The sequence below is a fragment of the Euleptes europaea genome, chromosome 6, assembly GCF_029931775.1.
Source record: "Euleptes europaea isolate rEulEur1 chromosome 6, rEulEur1.hap1, whole genome shotgun sequence".
Classification (NCBI taxonomy): domain Eukaryota; kingdom Metazoa; phylum Chordata; class Lepidosauria; order Squamata; family Sphaerodactylidae; genus Euleptes; species Euleptes europaea.
The window spans coordinates 100835720-100857470 of NC_079317.1; the positions used below are offsets into that span (position 1 = coordinate 100835720).

General features: G+C 42.6%; 1 protein-coding gene across 1 annotated transcript; it reads left to right on the forward strand.

The window, feature by feature from the left end:
* Positions 1-21237, forward strand: LOC130479594 (fascin-like). Its single transcript, XM_056851989.1, has 8 exons — positions 1-303; positions 1155-1404; positions 2007-2078; positions 8245-8526; positions 9659-9777; positions 15551-15704; positions 17143-17316; positions 21038-21237. Exons 1-8 carry the CDS (start codon positions 1-3, stop codon positions 21235-21237), a joined length of 1554 nt encoding a protein of 517 aa, XP_056707967.1.
* The last annotated feature ends 514 nt before the right edge of the window (positions 21238-21751 follow it).

Here is a 21751-nt window from a genome sequence, read left to right on the forward strand (position 1 = left end):
ATGGCTACACTGGAATTTGGCCTTGTCAATGCCGCCAACAGATACCTGACTGCAGAAGCTTTTCGTTTCCAGGTGACAGCCACAGGCTTGCAGCTGAAGCCCCGTCAGGTGTGGATACTGCAATTTATGGCCCCACAGGGAGCTGGGGCAGCTAGCACAGGAGAAGGGGCTGGCCAGAAACTTCACCTGCTCAGTGCCCTGAAGCGCTACTTGGCAGCTGACTCTAATGGCAAAGTCACATGTGACCAGGATCGTCCAGGGCCTCAGACCATCTTCCTCCTGCAGCAGTATCCAGATGGCAAGGTGTGGTGATGTACAACTCTCATATCCCCAGCTACAGTATATAGCAATAGTTGCAGTTCAGAAAGAGGGTGGATTGGGGTGGTGGCAGAATGTTCCACAGAGGCATTAAACCTCTGAACACCAGCTCTAGGAGGCAACATCAGGGAGGCTCTCTATGCCCTGTTTGGACATCCAGGGCAACTGGTTGGTGTCTGGTGTGAAACAGGAAGTTGGACTAGATGGACCACTGGTCTGGGAGAATTAGTGCGGGGCGGGGCAGAAATGTCTTCTGTGAGCCCCCTATACTAGTGACTGGACTCTAGGTGTTGTGGCCAGGGGACAGTTTCCCATACTCCCAGCTTGATGATGAAATGTGCAATTAGAGTACAATTATTAAGAATTCACTCTCAGTCCCCATGTCCACCTGCAAATGTGATATGTTGCCTCCTGCCAACCCTACCTGCCTCAGATTATCCATATATGACCTTTTGGCATGGTAGTAATAATGACATAATACCTGCAAACATGAATGTGTCTTTCTTGGGAAAAATAGGCTTTTTGTTTCTATCATTATGGGACCCATGTTTTTTGATTGAGTGACTGGTAGGATGTAAGCTATGAAAAGTTGAGAACCACTACCCTAAACTAGTGTCCTACTCCGTCTTTTCTGTGTAGTCCTGGAACCGATAAATGTGGCATGATAGGAAAGATGCAATTATAGCAACTCTATAGGTGTAAGGAGATAGTTGTGTAATGCGGTGATTATAAAGCCAATGGGTACCTGGAAGTTTCATCTTCATTTTTCATGAGAACATTCCTGTTCTTCCCATCATGGGTGAAGAGGCTGACTGCACACCACTCCTTCCTGTCAGGTATCTCTGCAGAATGAGCAGTCTAAGCGCTACCTGGGTGGGGCAGAGGAAAATGTCACCTGCTTTGGTCAGGCTGCCACCGAGACTGAAAAATGGACCCTGCACCTGGCAGTGCACCCCAATGTCGCCATGTACAACCCCAGCAGGAAGCGCTATGTGCGCTGTGACGAGAAAGCTGGGGCGCTGCGCTGTGACCGCGACATGCCCTGGGGTGCTGAATCAGTCATCACTGTCTACTATGATTTCAAAGGTGGGTGGAGGAATTTTCCCACTTTTCTTCCTTCACGTAGGATTTCAAGGATAAGGTGACTGAAAACTCAGAAATACGCAGCAGGTAGGAAGGACTTAACTAAGGTCATAAGTAACCTTGTTTCCTTTCTGGCTGAGAGCTGAAAGAATCCCAAAGCAAAATGGGCTGCATTTAACAGAAGTCTTTCTTTAAACCCGAAAGAATCAATAAATCTCAGAAAATAAAATGTATTAAGACCCCAGTCTAAAACAAATCAGGTCTACATCCTATTGATAACAAGATATCTTATATGGTATGAGCTGTGGCTCACGAAAGCTCATACCCTGCCAGAAAATATTTTTGTTAGTCTTTAAGGTGCTACTGGACTCTTGCTCTTTTCTACTACTGCAGACAGACATCACGGCTACCCACTGTGAAGATATCTTATGATTTTTAGTGAATTTGGGCTAACGTCTAGTAGTAGCAGCTTTACTGCTCAGCTATAGTCTGCCAAACTGGCATGCTTGTGGTTTCTGTTTGTTGCGGCTCTTCCCAAATGATTTGCTGCATATTAAATATGCATTTTCCACTATTTGCTGCATGTAGTCCACACAACCATCAAGACTGTGCTTCAATTGCAAGGAAGTCACATTTCCCTAGGCCTCAACCTGTGATATTTATCTCTACAGGAAAAGGTAAGTAGATAGCAAATGCAAGACGTGTGAAAAGATATGTCACAGACAATTCTTAGATTTTGTGTGTGAGAGAGATTGTGTAGGAGGAAGAGCTTCTTAATGAGTCTTTGCTTCAAGGGAAGGAGTGAGATGCTGGTTTCCAGCACTTTAGAAAAAGTCTGAATGAGTGCAGTGGAAAATTATGTTATTTCAACTGAATAACTGAGTTTCACATAAATGCTGAAATACACTTGGGACATGCTTTGACTATACAGAGAGCCTTCTTCAATAGTTACGCAGATGATCGGGTTTTAGAGATGGTTGACAAACAGGTCCTCCTCCTGTTGTTCTCCCTCCCCCCCTTCACATACACGACTGCATCCACAGGTGATATTTGTGCTAGTAGAATGGGACTTTTGTTGGTGGGAGAGAGCAGTTTTTCCTAATCCCTCCCCATCCTGCAGGCCTTCCCTTAATCTCTCACGCTGTTTGTGAAAGTCCCCTGACACCCAGGAACAGAATTTAAGGGGGTTCTGCAGGAATGGGGAGGCAGGAAAGTCCTGCTTCATTCCTTCTCTGCTTTGCAATAGTTAGGATCCAATTTATTTTGTGGCAAGGGGTGCTTAACCACCTTTACCACATTAACACTCATGTAAGCCTCTGGAAAAAAAAATAGCTATCTTTTCCCCCACTGCAATCTCCTTCTACTTAAAGAACCTTCTTGTTACTGTCAAAATACGCTTTCCTCTTGGACCCACAGCACAAACCTTCCCTTTTCTCTTCCTCCCCCTTCCCCTTGTTAAAAGGAAAAGAGAAAAAAAGCCAACAAGCCTTTCCTTTGTGGGGTGTGCATTCAGATATTTCTGATCTGAAGCACTGCCTAAAATGCCCTCTTTCCTTTTAGATTGGTAATACCCAAATGAAGGAAGCCACTCGTGAACTTTTGGGATTTTGTGGATTATTTCTGCTGTTTTCAATGGGCGATACACCTGACATCCGGACTCCAGAGGCCAAGTCTGCTCCACTGTTTTCAATGGGGGATAGACATGGCTTCCAGTTCTGGAGGCCAGTACTACTGGCTGTTGAAAACTGTGGAAGTAGAGCTAGCCAATATTCCCAAACCTGAAAAAAATTACCTGAAATCGATTTTTAAAAATGGTACCGATACTCCTGATATTTCAGGGAAATTATAACCCTGCCCTTTCTGAAATAACAAAACAAGGTTAAAATTAATTTTTTGAAGTACACGCCAGTGCGAGTGCATCTCATTTTACTACCCTTGAAGGATCAGGCTACAGCTGCAGTACTTATCGTTGTTTCTGTTACCCACTGAGATTATTGTATAAACCCTTAGTTCAATTTTTCTCAAAATATGGGGATGACTGTCAGAGTATGAAAGAAAACTAGAAGCGGCAGGGTGACATTCCAGAGACCCAGAGAATCTTGTGTCAAGTAGAGCTTTTCTCACTACAGCTGTTATTTTTCCCCAAGGATGGCCTTTGGCGCTAATGATGATTCCTTGTGAGAATAATAATATCCAATCTAGAGATTCTTGCATACACCAGTGAGCTGAACATATAACTGTGCATGAGGATCTCAAGGTGGGAGGAAGGCGGGTAACATGATAGTGTGTAAGTGAAACCAAATTATTTAAAACGTTTGAGCAAAACTGCCCTAATATTGTCGAAGGCTTTCACGGTCAGAGTTCATTGGTTCTTGTAGGTTATTCGGGCTGTGTAACCGTGGTCTTGGAATTTTCTTTCCTGACGTTTCGCCAGCAACTGTGGCAGGCATCTTCAGAGTAGTAACACTGAAGGACAGTGTCTCTCAGTGTCAAGGGTGTAGAAAGAGTAATATATAGTCAGAAAGGGGTTGGGTTTGAGCTGAGTATTGTCCTGCAAAAGTATTGTCCTGTAAGTATCAAGATAATGTGCTAATGAGGGTATGGTATGTTAATATGGAACCATTGTATCCTGAAGTGATCTGTTAATGTGTGTAATCCAAAACTAATCTGTATGGCTATTGTTGAATGTTGTCTTTGTCTGGAGGTGTTTCAGGGCAGGAAGCCAAGCCTTATTCATTCTTAAACTCTCCTCTTTTCTGTTAAAGTTGTGCTGATGTTTGTGAATTTCAATGGCTTCTCTGTGCAATCTGACAAAATAGTTGGTAGAATTGTCCAGTCTTTCAGTGTCTTGGAATAAGACCCTGTGTCCTGTTTGTGTCAGTCCATGTTCAGCCACTGCTGATTTCTCAGGTTGGCCAAGTCTGCAGTATCTTTCATGTTCTTTTATCCTTGTTTGTATGCTGCGTTTTGTGGTCCCGATGTAAACTTCTCCACAGCTGCAAGGTATACGATATACTCCTGCAGAGGTGAGGGGGTCTCTTTTGTCTTTTGCTGATCGTAGCATTTGTTGTATTTTCTTGGTGGGTTTAAACACTGTTTGTAGGTTATGTTTTTTCAAAAGTTTCTCCATCCTATCAGTGACTCCTTTAATAAATGGCAAGAATACCTTTCCTATGGGAGACTGTTTTTCTTGAGTTTTCTGATTTTTGTTTGGTTCAATGGCCCTTCTGATTTCATTCTTGGAGTAGCCGTTTGCTAGCAGTGCGTGATTTAGATGGTTAGTTTCTTCCTTGAGAAACTGTGGTTCACAGATCCGTCTTGCACGGTCCATTAATGTTTTGATTATTCCTCTTTTCTGTCGGGGGTGGTGGTTGGAGTTTTTGTGTAAGTAGCGATCTGTGTGAGTTGGTTTCCGGTAGACCTTGTGACCTAACTGAAGGTTTGATTTACGGATGACAAGGGTATCAAGAAATGGGAGTTTACCCTCAATTTCCTTTTCCATGGTAAACTGAATGTTTGGATGGATATTATTAAGATGGTTTAGAAAGTCCATCTTAATAATATCCATCCAAACATTCAGTTTACCATGGAAAAGGAAATTGAGGGTAAACTCCCATTTCTTGATACCCTTGTCATCCGTAAATCAAACCTTCAGTTAGGTCACAAGGTCTACCGGAAACCAACTCACACAGATCGCTACTTACACAAAAACTCCAACCACCACCCCCGACAGAAAAGAGGAATAATCAAAACATTAATGGACCGTGCAAGACGGATCTGTGAACCACAGTTTCTCAAGGAAGAAACTAACCATCTAAATCACGCACTGCTAGCAAACGGCTACTCCAAGAATGAAATCAGAAGGGCCATTGAACCAAACAAAAATCAGAAAACTCAAGAAAAACAGTCTCCCATAGGAAAGGTATTCTTGCCATTTATTAAAGGAGTCACTGATAGGATGGAGAAACTTTTGAAAAAACATAACCTACAAACAGTGTTTAAACCCACCAAGAAAATACAACAAATGCTACGATCAGCAAAAGACAAAAGAGACCCCCTCACCTCTGCAGGAGTATATCGTATACCTTGCAGCTGTGGAGAAGTTTACATCGGGACCACAAAACGCAGCATACAAACAAGGATAAAAGAACATGAAAGATACTGCAGACTTGGCCAACCTGAGAAATCAGCAGTGGCTGAACATGGACTGACACAAACAGGACACAGGGTCTTATTCCAAGACACTGAAAGACTGGACAATTCTACCAACTATTTTGTCAGATTGCACAGAGAAGCCATTGAAATTCACAAACATCAGCACAACTTTAACAGAAAAGAGGAGAGTTTAAGAATGAATAAGGCTTGGCTTCCTGCCCTGAAACACCTCCAGACAAAGACAACATTCAACAATAGCCATACAGATTAGTTTTGGATTACACACATTAACAGATCACTTCAGGATACAATGGTTCCATATTAACATACCATACCCTCATTAGCACATTATCTTGATACTTACAGGACAATACTTTTGCAGGACAATACTCAGCTCAAACCCAACCCCTTTCTGACTATATATTACTCTTTCTACACCCTTGACACTGAGAGACACTGTCCTTCAGTGTTACTACTCTGAAGATGCCTGCCACAGTTGCTGGCGAAACGTCAGGAAAGAAAATTCCAAGACCACGGTTACACAGCCCGAATAACCTACAAGAACCAAAAAACTGCCCTAGTTGCAGAGTCTGGGCACATTTGAAGCCATCAGTCCATGTTTTTGATATGTAAATAAGTTAAGCTTGAGTCATTTGCATCTCCTCAATAGGTCTTCAGTCGATGACAAACAATGCTGAAAGAAGGAATTTTTTCTGCCCCGTACCAGGTGAATTCAAATTCTGTTTACCCAGGAATCTCTGTGGATGGCACAGATTTCATTGTATTCAACAGCACTAAGTAGCCTGGGTAACTGATAGTCAGTGTTCTAACTGCAAGTCATGATCCTGTCAGAAAAATCCGTACATAGAAAAGTGACTTCCCTGATTCTGCAGCAGACCAAAATGTCCTCCCAAATGCTGCTTCTGGGGAACAGAGGACCCCCCAAAGCAGCATGGTGGGAGCTGTCATGGGGGGGGGGGTTTTGGCAAAGATTGCCCCCTCCCAATTGCACAGGATCCAACCCACAGATTTACTTCCTGGATTAGAACCAAGTGCATGACATGGAATATCAACACACATCTACTCTGAAACGCATTCCAGTGTGAGGAATCCATTGTAGCCTCCCTCTAGTGCAGATCAAACGATGCGTCTACATTCAGTGCTAATGGGAATGGGAATGCTCATCTCTACTGCATTTGTGTTGTTGTTACCAGCTGTATCTGGACTGGGGATGGGATGTCTAGCTCTTGTGTCATGAATCTGCCCCAAATTAATAGCAGAAAAAATAGCCCCTACAAGAAGACTGATTCAATGTTTAGCGCCCAAATGGGGCAAAACAAAAATGAACGACATTTCAAAAGTAGCAAATATCAACAGGAGTCTTGTGGCCCCGTGAGCACTAACAAATTTTATTCCCTCATGAGCTTTTGCAAGCCCACTTCTTCAGACATTCTGACAGAAGCCTCACTCTGCATTCATTTTACATAGGTTTGAAAAAACAAACAGCAGGGTCACAGAATCATGAAATGCAGTAAATCCTGGCTCCCTCACTTTCGATCTTCAGGAGGCAGCTGAAGTCAGTTTTATTTAGGGTTGCATTTGACTGATTTTGTATTTACTGGCAGTCCTAATTGAGATTTTAAACTGTCACCTTCTATGTGTTTTGTAACCATTGTTTTATTTATATTGTAAAGTGTCACGAGGTACACGTGGCTCAGTGGTAGAGCATCTGCTTGGCATGCAAAAGGTCCCAGGTTCAATCCCCGGCATCTCCAGTTAAAAGGGACTGGGCAAGTAGGTGATGTGAAACACCCTGGAGAGCTGCTGCCAGTCTGAGTAGACAATACTGACTTTGATGGACAAAGGGTCTGATTCAGTATAAGGCAGCTTCATGTTTTCAATGTTTTAAATAAGTACAGAGCAAAATGTAATTATGTAAAATTGAGATCTAATCAGGACAAAACACAGAGGCAATCTGTTAACTCAGCTAGTTAACACCTGTAAGGATCACAGGTTTCATTAAGTAGTCATAGTACAGTGAGAAGACTCTTAATTCTCTTTGGGGGCTGGGGGGGGAGAGTATAAAACCTTTGAATAAATCTCAATTCAACTGTTTCACACTGGAGACTTCCTTTGAAGTTCTATTGTTGAAGAACTGATTTTCAGGTCAGAAAAGTGAGCTGGATCTTACCAGCTCTTCCACTTGCTGGAAGGGTGACAGTTTTGACTACCAAAAAGGCCACGCTGGGGGTTATTGGAGTCACATAGACAAAGGTTTTCTGGGATAGAAGACTGCTGTGGGGCAGGGAATTGTGCAACAGTAAGCAGAAAAGCTGGTAGGAGCCTTCCCATAAAACAAAACAGACTACCATGCCTAACCCTCTGGAATTATTTGGAACCTCAAGTAACACATTAAAATAAGAGACTGAGACCCACAACACTTTCTTAGAAAGGATTCAAGAGATTAAGGATGAAAGGAATACTACAGGAAAGGTTGCAGGAGGAAAGAACCAATGTAGGTGCTGGAAAGTGTTTGGATATATGGCAGTTCGAAGGCATCTCTGCTGTAAAACTGCACTGAAATGATGACTGGGCATCATGCTAATTTGCAGGCATTTCTTGGAGACTGTTTTCTGGGAGGAAGTGCCTGTCATTCTCTCACATTGCCTCTCCTGCCTTTGTCTTCAGTGAAGAAGTATGGATTGAGGACTGGGGCTGGCAAACTGTTGGCTCCTAATGGCTCGCTGGTGCCGGACGTCACCCCAGAAACTCTGTATTCCCTGGAATTGAACAACGGTTTGGTGGCCCTGCGGGATGAAGAAGGAAAGTACTTGTCTGCACGTGAGAGTGTCATTAAAACAGCCAAGATGGACAAACCTGGACGAGACGAACTCTTCAGCATAGAAGCCAGCCCTGCCCAAGTCTCAATGCGCTCCTCTTCCACCAACAAGTTCATCTGCTGCAGGCCGGGTGAGATCAAAAAGTTGGCATTGCCTATATTGTATTGTGTTTGTGAAGACTTGGGGCATGTATTGGCTGAGCTGGTATAATGCAAGTGTGGGCTGAGAAATTAATAGTCCAGAGCAAGCCGAGTGGTCCCTGAACTTCTTGTTGAAGTGATATTTGCATTATCTGTGACAGAATACACTATTTCACAAAATCACACAAGGTTGGAAGAGACCACAAGGGCCATCCAGTCCAACCCCCTGCCATGCAGGATCCCACAATCAAAGTGCTCCCGACAGATGGCCATCCAACCTCTGTCTCTTTTTTTTTTTTGTATTATAGTTGTATTATATATTTTAAAGTGTAAAATGAATTGGCAGAAAACTTTTTTTTAAAAATCCAAGCACAGTGGCTCCTGCAGTGTTTCATGCCAATACTGCAGGGCCCTCTCAGTGCAGGCCTGGCCAGCAGCGCCAGTGTTACTTCTTGCATTGCTGCCAGCCAGTTCAGGTAAAAGGAAGAGACTGCTGGTGAGCTGACATCAAACACTGTTGCTGCTGAAGGGTCTAAGCAACATGGCCCCTATGGTACTGGCAGAGCTACTGAGGTTGGTTCTGCTTGCAGCAGTTTGCTAGTGACCTTCCAGGACAGCATCCCACCAGGAACTTTCTCTGTAAGTTCAGAGGCCAGTCCATCCCAGTGTGATGGGATAGAAAGCTAATTTTTATAGTCAGTGTACTAAGTGCTTTAGACTTTTTCTCAATGAGCTATTATTCCTCATACACCAAAGGAAAACTGAGGCTAGGAGAAAATCAGCTTGCCATTCACAATACATAATTATATTCACATTCATTGCTGGTGGAAAGGGCATTCATTGCACAGCTCTGAACAAGGATTTGAAACCCAGGCTTAAATCTGTTGTGTTTACTTCAAGCTCTCGATGGATGGCTTCATAAATATTTGGATCTTCCTCCTGACAATAGCAATGTGTAAAATGTAAACTTCTATCTCATTCTCTGCATGACTTTATATCTTGATGAATACTGTAGTAAGTCTGACTTTGGCCGTTCAAGGGGCAGCAATGGCAGGTGGAACTGCTTTGAGCTGGGGTTGCTTCTTTTTGTTCTTTGAGCATTTTGTTCGGCTGACCCTCCAGGTGCTGACCTGTACGCTAATGCCACGGCTGTCGGGAACACAGAGATCTTCCAACTGCTGTTTGATGATGATACAAAGAGAGTCTGCTTCCGTGGCTACTGTGGCACATATATGGCCTTGGTGAGTCAGTCTGCATGTTGGAGAGGAATGACTTCGATCAGGCAAGACCAACTACTTCAATTTGTCTCCCAACTATACACATTAGGACATGGGGGCAGAAATCACCAAGGTGTCCTCCTTTCCTCCTGGCCAGCCATGGAATTAATAATTGCCCTGAGTACCTCAAATGTTGGGTGAACTAAAATTAAATTCAACAATGAAATATATTTATTGCAAAGCAAAAGCATATATTAAAAACAAGCCCTTCTGGCAACAGATACAGGGTTGATAATCTAAAACTACATGCCAAATGTGTTTCGCCCCCAGGCCTACATAAGGACTTGTTTTTAATCTATGCATTTGCTTTGTAATAAATATATTTCATTGTTTAATTTTAGTTCACCCAACCTTTTGGGTACCCAGCTTTGTTTGTTAGGTTGGGTCTTGTTCCCTTCTGTTTGGTTCAACTAATAATTGCCCTGCCATGCCCTGTAAGTCAAGAGAATAATGGTTTCATGTAGGCATTCCTGTTGGTGGATAATCTTTGGCAGGCAGATGATCCTCATTGAGTAGGCTTCCCAAACTATTCCTACAAGAAATCGGAGATGTGGAGGAGGGTCATAGGGGCCCTTCCCCACCCCCAAGAATAATAAAAAGCCGAGTGACAACTTTAAAGACTAACAAAATGTATTCCAGTATTACCTTTTGTGAGTTGGAGGATCAGTTATTCATACTTAAGAGTTAAAACTAACAGATGGGTGAGTGTGGGGAGATGTTACAGAGAGAGGCTAGTTTGAAGCACTACCTAATCAAATAGAACTCAGTCAATTCAGAGTGAGTCAGGACCACTCCTACCTGACTGTAGAAAATGGGCAGAATAGACACAAAATCTGATCAAGGACAGCACAGTGTAAAATTTAGAATAAATGTTAGTCTTTTTTAACTTTTTAGATTTGAAATTGTACCACATTCACAACTAGAGGGTGCTGAATTAAAGTAACAACCCATTTTAAAAAGACATAAGATGCCACTAGACTTATTTTGCTCCAACAAATAACATAGCTACTTCTGTGGAATTCTTCTCAAAGTCTGTTTTTCAATCTTCTACCATTATGTAGCCTCAAAGTTCTGTTGATAAAGTCAAGGACATTTGCTCCAAGAGTATGAAAGTTGACGTGAATAATCTATCTGTTAAGTCACAGTTGGTAGCCGTGTTAGTCTGTCTGCAGTAGTAGAAAAGGGCAAGAGTCCAGAAGCACCTTAAAGACTAACAAAAATATTTTCTGGTAGGGTATGAGTATCTGACGAAGTGAGCTGTGGCTCACGAAAGCTCATACCCTACCAGAAAATATTTTTGTTAGTCTTTAAGGTGCTACTGGACTCTTGCCCTTTTCTACTATCTGTTAAGTGACACTGTCAAAGGATCTTAAGACCAAGGCCCTGTTTAAGAGTGACGGGTTGGGCAAGGCAAACTGACAAAAGGGCTGAAGTGTTGCTTCCAGTCCCTTTAACTGCCCAGACAGCCAGAGACCAAGGGACCAAGCCTCCAGCCCTCCTGGGTCTAAGAACAAGAATGTCAACCCTGTAAGGTAGAACACTTCCAAGGTGAGTTCCAGAAAATGGTTATTTTGGTACCTGTAACCAGTATGAGCCAAAGTACTGGATTCGGATTGAAGCCCTGGAGTTCAAGAACACCATAAAGTGTAATTAAAGTGATTTATTAAAATATTGTGCAAGAATATACAATAAAAGAGCAGTGAACAGTGAGGATAAAATAATAAAGATAACTATCCTATACACTTTTACAAGCATTGGTTCCTATCTAGATGTTACTTTGACAAGACTGAGTCTAAGATAGTTCCACAGTCCAAGTGAAACAGATGTCTGGCCAACCTGGCCCACTCAGAATCAAGAGGTATCCCAAAGCCAGTTGTACTCCAGACAGAGCAGATTGGTCAACTAGAATCATACCATCGCAGGTTGTGAGCCATAAAGGAAATATCTTTTATTCTATTTCCTTTATGGGTCACAATCTGCGTTGGTATGATTCTAGTTAACCAATCAAAAGTTTGGCCAGTGATGTAATTGGACCAATCATGGATGTTGCTAACCAGGTGAGGTTGCTAATTAGCCTCGACACTGCAGCTGTATCAGGTCCCAATTAAGCAAAGTGCTTACTCCAGCAAAATAGAATGTGTAGGCCCACCTGGGCGGCCTTGAAACTGCTAGGCCCTAGGGTTTCCTGGCACCTGTAAAAACTTCCCATCCTTCCTGTCTTTCTCTTTGAAACTACAGTCAGCGCAACCTTGGTTTCTCAGACACCAGAAAACTTCCTTATTTTTCTAGGCTTCATTCTGAACCATTGTTTAGATTTTATTGCGGGAGACTACAAAAAAGGCCTGGTCTCTTAACAGGCACAGTCGAGCCAAATTACAGAAAAATATGACAGATGCTGTAGCAATTTAAAATATTTATTTCCATTACTTACTTTTTTTGCCCACCAGAGTATAATATTCCAGAGGTCCTGTGTTTATGTATTGGGTGAATATCGCTTGTATATTGTTAAAGTCATTAGATTTCATAGTACCCATTTTAACTAAGCAGAACTAAAGTAACTGCAAGTTGTTCAGCATAATCATCTGTATCCTCTGACCTGAGAATGTGGGGAGTAAGAGCTGGCAACTGCATGGGCAGCACTGGGGAGGAAGAGGAGGTGGGCATGCATGCATGCCTCTTCCCCCATTAACAACCTTATATAGCATCCATGCCTGCCCGTTCCTATGAAACAAATGGGTTCATGTATATAAAATGGGTGAATTGAGCACTGTTAAAATATGTTGACCCAGCATTCACAGACAAAAAGAAGGGGGAGAAACCTCTGATAGAAGACAGAGGGGGGAAATGTGCAAAGCATCAGGGGTTACAAGGCATTTATCTAATCACTTGTAGATACTCCAAAGCTTTACAAAATAGTAGTAACAACAAAGGTTCAGTTAAATGGCAAAACATATATACAAATAATTGCAAAACATGTTTACAAATAATGAGCAAATGCAAAAAGCAAGTGTTGATAATATAACATAAAACCACAACAGTGACAGGTTTTCCGGCTAGTATCACGTTTTGATATTCTTCTTCAGACTGTAACGTTGAAATTCAACAACAAACCGAAGTATAACTAGTACAAATATCACACAATAATTACATATAACTAATTTACAACAGGTTATATGGGACTTAGTATAGCTATCATCAGATATGAAGTAATTATCCTTTATGACACATAAGTCTGTAATGAGTAAAATAAAATACATAACAACTAGTAAACACAGGCACATAAAGATAAAATGGAAAGTCTCCCAAACTCAATTTAAAGACTTACAATATGAGACAATGAAGCCATAAATTTAATTAACACATGCAGTGTAGATGGCTATGGGCTGAAGTGGAGTACATTGCAACTTCTAGGTTTATATGCATGCGGGCAAATACAACCAAGTGCTTCTTTTGAAACCACTTACAACACAAAATAACATTACTTCCTTTCTACTGTGATGTTCCATTTTGCTTATAAATCAGGAATCGGGTACTCTCAGGTTTCTGTTCTTAGGTGTGTTCAAAACAACATCTGTTTATTAGCAAGAAAATCCCAGGATGAGAGCAACTGCTTTCAGTACAAGGGAGCTTCTGCAGTCTACTGTTTTAACTAACTAAGAAAACTAACTGAACAGGGATGCCAGCCCATGAGACTAAATTAACACATATCAGAGGGGAGCACAGACTGTTCCAATGTGATGTATACAGTAAAGACACCACATTTATCTTTTAAAAATCAGCTGTTTGGCTCTAGCTAGGCCCTAGTTCCTGGGAATGCAGCTTCAGATCTTTAATCAGCAAGATGGTGATGCAAGACAGTAGCTTCAACTTCAGCCGGAACCTGTCCAGTCTTGCCAGATATCCCTTCTTAATGGAGAATGTTCCATTTCTGTATCTGGTGTTACAGTATAGTCCACTGAGAGACGGAGTGGTCTTCTCCTGAGGGATTGATGAAGCCATGATATTTTTTTTAAAGCACTGCTGAACTCTGAGCAGACCAGAGGGTTGAATCGGCCACATTCCTTTGTCAATCTGCAAACAGCCTTCAACTCAGTCCCTAGGAAGCTATGGGAAAAATTAAGGAGAACCATAATTGACCGGAGACTCTTATTGCTGCCCAGGTTTGCTGCACTTCTGAAGGGCATCATCTAATTCCTTCTCTATACAGAGGGGAGTAAGACAGGGATGTCTGCTGGCCCCCCATATTGTTCAATCTTTACATTAACGGCATGGCCTTCAGATTAGATAACCAACAGTTCCATCCCCCTGGAATGGCACAATTTCCTATCTCAATCCTACTGTATGCTGATGACACACTGCTACTTTCTAGATCCCTAGTGGGTCTACATAGACTTCTGGGCTCTTTTGCAGAATACTGCTGCTCAGAGGGCTTAACTATAAACTATAGTAAATCCAAAGTGATACAGTTCTCTAGGTCCTCACGTCAGCAGAGAAATCTTTGGCCTGTTAATAGTAACCTTATTGATCAGGTCACTCAGTTCGAATATCTTGGAGTTTACTTCCAATCCAATATGTTCTGGACAACCCATATCAGAAACGCACAGACCAAAGCACTTAGTGCCATAAAAATAATCTGTTTCTTCTACTCTAAAGGTGATCAGCACATTCCAGCTGCTATCACTGTATTCAACAGTAAAGTGGGATCACAGTTTTTATACGGTGCACCTATCTGGGTTGAAGCTTGTGGAGAATCTATTGATTCCCATTTGAACTATTTTCTGCATAAAATTACTGGTGCTTCCAACTGTATTGCTGGGGTATCACTGCATGCCAAATTGGGCCTTAGTTCCCTTGAAGCTCAGATTTGGGCCACGGCTTTTAGATTCTGGGTCAAGATTTATTTTTCCATGGAGGCAAATGGATATTTACACCTACTTCAAGCTGATTCCTACCAGACCTCATGGAGTAAACTGGTTGAACATTGTACCCAGTCTTTAGGAATCTTTCTGACCGAAAGGATTGAGGGTCATCGGCAGCTCTTTATTCAGTCATGAGCTGCTTGCAAAAACTGGATTTCATAAGTACTACAATAAGAGCACGTACATTATGCTCACCTCTATACCTAGGTCTAAACTTAACGCAATCTCTCCCAATGTATTTTGATTTTCTGACAATCCCGCGGTATAGACGATTATTTATGTTGGCCAGACTAAATGCCATTCCATCAGGGGAGATAATGGGTTGTCTAAATCGTGAGAGAGTATGCCAATGTAGTTCTGGCCAAATATACACTCTTCAGCATTCCTTGTTTAGCTGTGACCTGCTCAACGAAGCGAGAGACAGATGGATAAAGCCTTTTATCTGAGGATCTGCTTGTGAATTAGAAAATTTGAGGGCTCTTTTAGCAGGGGTGGATTTTAATACTACATTGGCAGTTGCCAAGTTTTTATCTCAGTCAATCAAGCTAAAAAAAATACTAATTCTCTGATTGTTTATCTAGATATCTGTATATATATCGTTCAGGGCCAAATTGGCCATATGAACAGTATCATTAAAGAATTGGCTACAGGCAGGTTCTTTTGTAGCCTCAGTGCAGAATCAAGTACTCTACACAGAAAAATGAGTATGGATCTCAGAACTGGATTGATGGAGGAAATCCTGTAGGTGGTTGCTAGTAGACAAGGTGAGATACAAGAACAAAGTGAGGTTTTTACACCCACTGTTTTCCTCTTTGCAGGGTCCCAATGACTGTATTGTCAGCAGCAAACAAAAAGATAGGAATGTCTGGTTTGAACTCCAGTATCAGGACCAGAAGGTGATGCTGCGTATAGGTGACAAATATGTGTCCATGCGGCCCAATGGACAGCTTCTGGCAATTCCCAAAGCTGCAGGTACAAGGTTGGAGAGAAATTCTCTTATAGGCACAGGGCATGCATGGACAAGCAAGCACGAATAGGTACCAATAGCTGTCATGGGCACCCTGAATCCTTACACCATCCAGTCCCAAACAGAATGCAGTAGGAAAACAAATCACATGACCTTCCTGCCTTTATAGGTCCCCCCCTCCTCTTGGCAGCCCTTTGAGTAGAGAGTGTGGGGAGAAATGGCACACTGCCCCACATGAGGGTGGTTTTAGATAGCTTGGAGGGCATGGAATTGGTTTACAAGCCTCCTCTCTTGTTTGTTAGCCGTAATTAAATGAAGAAAGTGAAGTTCAGTTCCTAGGTTGCAGTAACAATGCTTTAAATGAAGGGTTATACACAGATATATTTTTAAAATATAGTAATTTAGGGAAGTGGCCAACAGCACATTCCAAAGACAAGCGCACTAGGCTTTCTTGATTTCTACCTAATTCCCCCTTCCCACTTTGTCGCCAGCGTTCTTTCTGAATGTCTGGTGGTCTCCAGGTACAACATTTGTGAAGGCTACGAGAAGGGGAAACAGGACAGAAATTGCTATCCCTTCTTAATGATATTTAAATGCTCATGAGCCTTTAGACTGTATTCTAGGTCAGAGGCCCAAGAGTTGGGGTGTTTTGTTTGCAGCTAGTAACTGGAGCCCTGTGGCACAGAGTAGTAAGCTGCAGTACTGCAATCAAACTTCTGCTTACAACCTGAGTTCAACTCCAACGAAAGTCGGTTTCAGGTAGCCGGCTCAAGGTTGACTCAGCCTTCCATCGTTCCGAGGTCAGTAAAATGAGTACTGACAGCTACAGAATCCTGTCATTGAAAGATGAGATAAATTATTTAAATTTCTTAAGTGTACACCCTCCTTATTTAAATTTCTTGAGTGTACACCCTCCTTAAACTAACAAGAACGTATCCATGCTTCATTGAGCTCTGCTAGAACACAGGAGACTTTCCAAAGCTCTATCCTTTCCTAGACATAACCCTGGCCACTGGCAGCCAGCCTTCAACATGGGCTTAAAATTGCTTCTATATGATTGCAGGAGTAGTCAGAGGAATTTCACAATTCTGGAGGATCTATCAGGCACTTCTCTAGTTTTCTGTTCCTTCCTGTTGCTTGGAATATCAAACACAGTTGATCAAAACTAGCGCCTTAGACTGCATAGGAATCTGGAGGAAGCCATTGTAAGTGCTGGAAGTAATATGCACCCTGTGTCTTACCATATTCAGATCCTCTTTGCAGGGGTGATTACAGCTGTTTCCCAAATTCCAACATCCAGCATTAAAACTGGCTTTTTCCCATAGAGAATGTTTCTGTCTTGCAAGCAAAGGGGCTGGTAGTTGAGCCATTTTCAAGCCTTCCAGGTCTGTTCTGCTCCCTGCAGCAGGTGAACATTCTCAAGGGTTTCTCTTGCATTTGCAGGTAAAAGTGAAGACTTCCTGATGGTACTGATAAACCGGCCACTACTGGTGCTACACACTGATGCTGGGTATGTGGGCCTGTGTCCTGGCATGAAGCGCCTCGAAGCAAACTGTGTCAGTTATGTTGCCAGCAGCCTGTCGCTCACGGAGGAAGGCTACTACAACTTCCAAATTGGTTGGTATGCTCAGGGGGGTGGGGGAGACAGAATCCAGACTGACTCAAGTTCCTTTATAAAGGCAGGGGTTCGCAAACTATCTGCGTGAAGAGAGAGATTTTATCCTCACAAACTGGGTGGCAACTACTAGCCTAAGATAGTTAGAACACTTAGATTGTTGCTGTAGATAGGAACCAAGTACTTACTCATCAACATTTTTCCTTTACATTTAGCTAATTCTCAGATTGAGCTATCAAAGGGCTGATGATCCTCTAGCCCCAAAGTGCCTGAAACAGGAGAAGGCATCACCCAGTAAGATCTTCTCCATCAGTGGAAGCAGATATCCTGGTGAAAGCCAACACCTCCCGCTGTGAGATTCTTCAGCCAACCTCGGCAATCCCAAAAAGTCACTCGCTCAGACAGGCAGGTCTAAAGCAGGGTAAATGTTTATTCAGGAGCCGCAGGTACAACATGAGCAATCCACGGTTTCAAAGCTGCTAATGGTGAACCAAACTACAAAGCATAGTTTTAAGCATAGAGTCATCCCAGGTGCAAAACCAAGTGGCCTGGGAGTTAAGAGATAACAGTGTGCCTGGCAGAACAAAGGGAGTGAGCAGCCATAATACTGAAGTGCCTGCTAGAGGCTCAAGGTCAGCGCAGGGGGGAAAAAGGAAAGGAGCGGGTACAGCATAATGAAACGAAACCAAAATAGTACTGGAACAGAGATGGGCCTAACTCATGTCAAGAGCCTCCCTGGACAGCCAGACTCCCTGGACAGCCAGGCGGTTTGAACATCTCATAGAAACAAGCCTAGAGACGCATGAATACACTTGAACAGAAATAAGCATGGCGCTTGGCATGGTTCTTGACACCCACTTTCACTGGGGAAACACCTCCAGGTAGAATCAAAAGACTGCAAAAAACTTACATAGCCTTGCTTGCAGAGCATGTTCTACCTGCCCCATGGCAAGGACTCCTTCACAGCTCTCACATGCTTCAGATCTCTTCACCAACAGTTGCCACTTTTCACCTTCCGCAACTGACCCTACTCTGTACAGAGAACATTGTCCTTCAGGGCTATTCTGACAATTCTGTTTTGAAGACTACCCAACAGATTAAAGTCCAGAAATGCAGGATTCTCCAAGCCATCAGCCACCTTCTGGACATTTGAGCAAAAGCTTGTCAGGTGCCTATATTTATTTATTGAGGGTGATTTAATAACTCAGACACCTTAGCATGCTCATTAGGAAAAGGAAATTTCACATAGAAGCCCTGAGGACTATCACAGAGGTTTTTCTTCAAGGGAAATGCTTCTTCTCAGTTGATGTGATGGAAACCTGCCTCTATGTCCTCATGCTTCCCCTTCTGCAGGAGGCACCTTAGATTCTCTTTTGGTTCCCCCAGCACTTGCAATAAAGCATTCTTTTGTGGGTCTTTGCTGGACCCCATGAATCTTCATCAAGATCATGGTTACTTGAGTGGCCCATGTTTGCCGTGGGGTATCCATGTATATCTTACCTGGACGTCCTCCATCTCAGCAACAAGAACACCTGGTCATCTCTCTCAGGGAAAAACCCCACAAAAAGCTGTCTCTCTCACAGAATAATTCTTGTGGGGACCATCAGCAACAACCAAGGCCAGAATTTCTTTTGCTTTAATCTTCAAGAAGCCATACATCCCTTATGCATCAAAGAAATCGCAAACCTAATGTTCTTGACCAGGGTTCAGAAGAACCTCATGCTGTCCTATATAGGCACCATTCCTGGGCATGTCTTCTCTGTCACAGTGCTCAACAGAAGAATGTACAAGTCCCACCCTTGCAAGAAGTTCACCAGTCCTTCCAAGGAAAATATCCTGGTCTCAACCTCTAAGGAGCAGCAATCTCTCAGGGACCCACTCTGGTTAGAATGCACAATAAATGCCCACTTCAGTGGGTGGGGCATCTGCTGCCTCAATATGGTACCTCAGGGCAAGAGAACTCCCACTGAAGTTCACCACAGTGCAAACTAGTTGAAATACTTGAGGTATTCATCAAGCTTTCTTTGCCTTACACCGCCAATTAGATGGGAATTGCATTAACTAATGCTGACCGACAATACAGCAGCAAATGGAAACATCAAGTGTTTCTTTCAGGGAGTTTCCCTTATCAGTCCACCCCTGTATTCACTGCTACTCCACAGAAGACCTTTGCAAAGTATTCTTCATGTAAAACAAGGAGCTTTGAACTGTTCAAACACATCTTCCTCAAAAAAGTATTTTTGAAAGTAAGCCATTATGTAAGTTTTGGGATGGAATTTGTTTTCGCCAAAAAAAAAGAGCTGTGTAGCTTCCCCAAGAATGCAGGGATCCTGTAAACCTTGACCTTACACTAGTCCTGAAGGTAAATTCCTCCTCCTACAGAAATTAACAGCTTGCCTTTCTGTCTCTTTGCCTGTGAGTGACCCTCCCTCCTTTATGAGAAGCACTGGCAAAAGTCGGGCATATGTAGCTCCTTAAAATTTTACATCAAAGCCTTCCGTGCCTCTAATGCCCTCTTCATTTCCGTTGTCAAAGATAAGGAAGAAAGTTTCAAAGGCCAACATGGAGAGGTGGTTAAAAGTGGCCAGCTTCCTCACAAAGAAAACTTGGCACCTCCTTGTTCCAGTGAGAGTAACTATCCATTCTCATAGGGATGCAGCAACATCTATAGTTATTTCTATTAATGCTCCTCTACAAGTGAGATTTAAGCAGCCACCTAAGCATCTGCCTTTTCATTTGGGAGCTACTATCTATAGGCTAGTTACCCACGCCTCTGGAGAAGCAGCATTCAGCAGATGGGTGTTCCCCCAATGACAAATTTGCAACTGGTATGGTAAAACTATTCAACATCCCTTACAAGGGTACCTTCTTGCACTGATGGAGAAAGAAACACTGAACTCAACATGAATGTTATTCTTATTAGTGGATTGAAACTTATTCTTTTTTACAAAGTTTTCCATTACTACAGATAGTGTGATGGTGAAAACTGCTGTCAAGTCACAGCTGACTTAGGGCAACCCTGTAGGCTTTTCAAGGCAAGAGACGTTTGGAGGTGGTTTGCCATTGCCTGCCTCCACATGGGCTGAGAGAGTTCTGAAAGAACTGTGACTGGCTCAAGGTCACCCAACAGGTTTCACGTGGAAGAGGAATCAAACCTGGTTCTCCAGATTAGAGTCTGCCTCTCTTAACCATTACACTACACTTGCTCTCTAGTATAGATAGAGGATTCAGTAAAAAAATACCACCCAAAAGGAGTTCCTTTGACATGGATCACTGTGTTCCTTCTTCCTTTTCTGCTTTTTGGATATTAGTAGGGACTACACTATAAGTTAAAAGTTAATGTTTTAAGTATTCTGTTCCATACTGTTCAAGCCCTAGACAAGGGAACTGTCTCTTTAGCTAGAATCAGCAGACTATACAAAAAAATTGCATAGCCCTTCCTGTGGAGCAAGTGTAACCCTAACAATTAGCCCAATGTTTCATTCTCGCCTCTTGCCACTGTCCCTACACTACCTGAGCCTAGCTAAGGATGAACTAATGTTCTTCATGCTGTCCCTTTAAATAAGCTCTGCTGAATCTCCCATCCTAAATGGGACTCTGTAATAAATGCCATTTGAAGCATATTGTAATGATAATGGTTAAGCGAATGATTGTTTGGAAAACTTATACCTCTGTATATAATACCTGTCACATTTCTTTCTAACTCTGATATTTGACCCATAGACAGCAATTACTGGGCTCTGGATAAAGACGGGCAAGTGATGGTAACCAGTGACCAGCCAAGCAATTTTACCATCCAGTTTGCATCTTCCACTTGCATTCTTATCAAAGCGTCTAATAACAAGTTTTTTGTGGCTGATCTGGGAGGCCGACTATGGGCCGGGGCTTCAGATGCAGCTGGCGCAACGCTGTTCCATTACTGAGCACTTCTGATCCTGACATTTCCATCAATAAACGTCTGTGTGGGCTCACCTGCTAATGTTCCCCAGTGTTACCCTTTGCCTAATTTCTGAGCCTTCAATGATACCTTTTTTACTTCCTGGCTTTTTCCTCATACTCAATTGCTGTTTGATCACATGCTGAGCTCAACTAGGGCTCTCTTCTGTTTATTTAAGTCTCATACAGTTAGATAACTGGCACAGGATCAGTAAGTGTGACAGATGCCAACCCATCCACCTTTCTCTGTACTATATAAGCTCAGCAATTCAGGCCTCTGAAAGTACTCCTGTGCTACATAAAAACCTTAGGTGGCTACAATGGTTGAAAAATAAATATTTATTCCAAGGATACAGTAGAAAAACAAAGTGCCACAAATCACTAATACACACAGTAACAATACTGAATTGGAGAGGGCACAAAGCCCACTGCCCTCATTGTCACTCTCCCCTCCTCTGACAGGGATCGGGTTACAGGAGGTCACACACACAGGAAAGATTG

Coding starts and splice junctions, on each gene's coding strand:
- LOC130479594 (XM_056851989.1), top strand. CDS start 1: ATGGCTACACTGGAATTTGGCCTTGTCAATGCCGCCAACAGATACCTG. Junction 1,405..2,006: donor TGTCTACTATGATTTCAAAG/GTGGGTGGAGGA, acceptor ACAACCATCAAG/ACTGTGCTTCAATTGCAAGG. Junction 2,079..8,244: donor ATTTATCTCTACAGGAAAAG/GTAAGTAGATAG, acceptor CTTTGTCTTCAG/TGAAGAAGTATGGATTGAGG.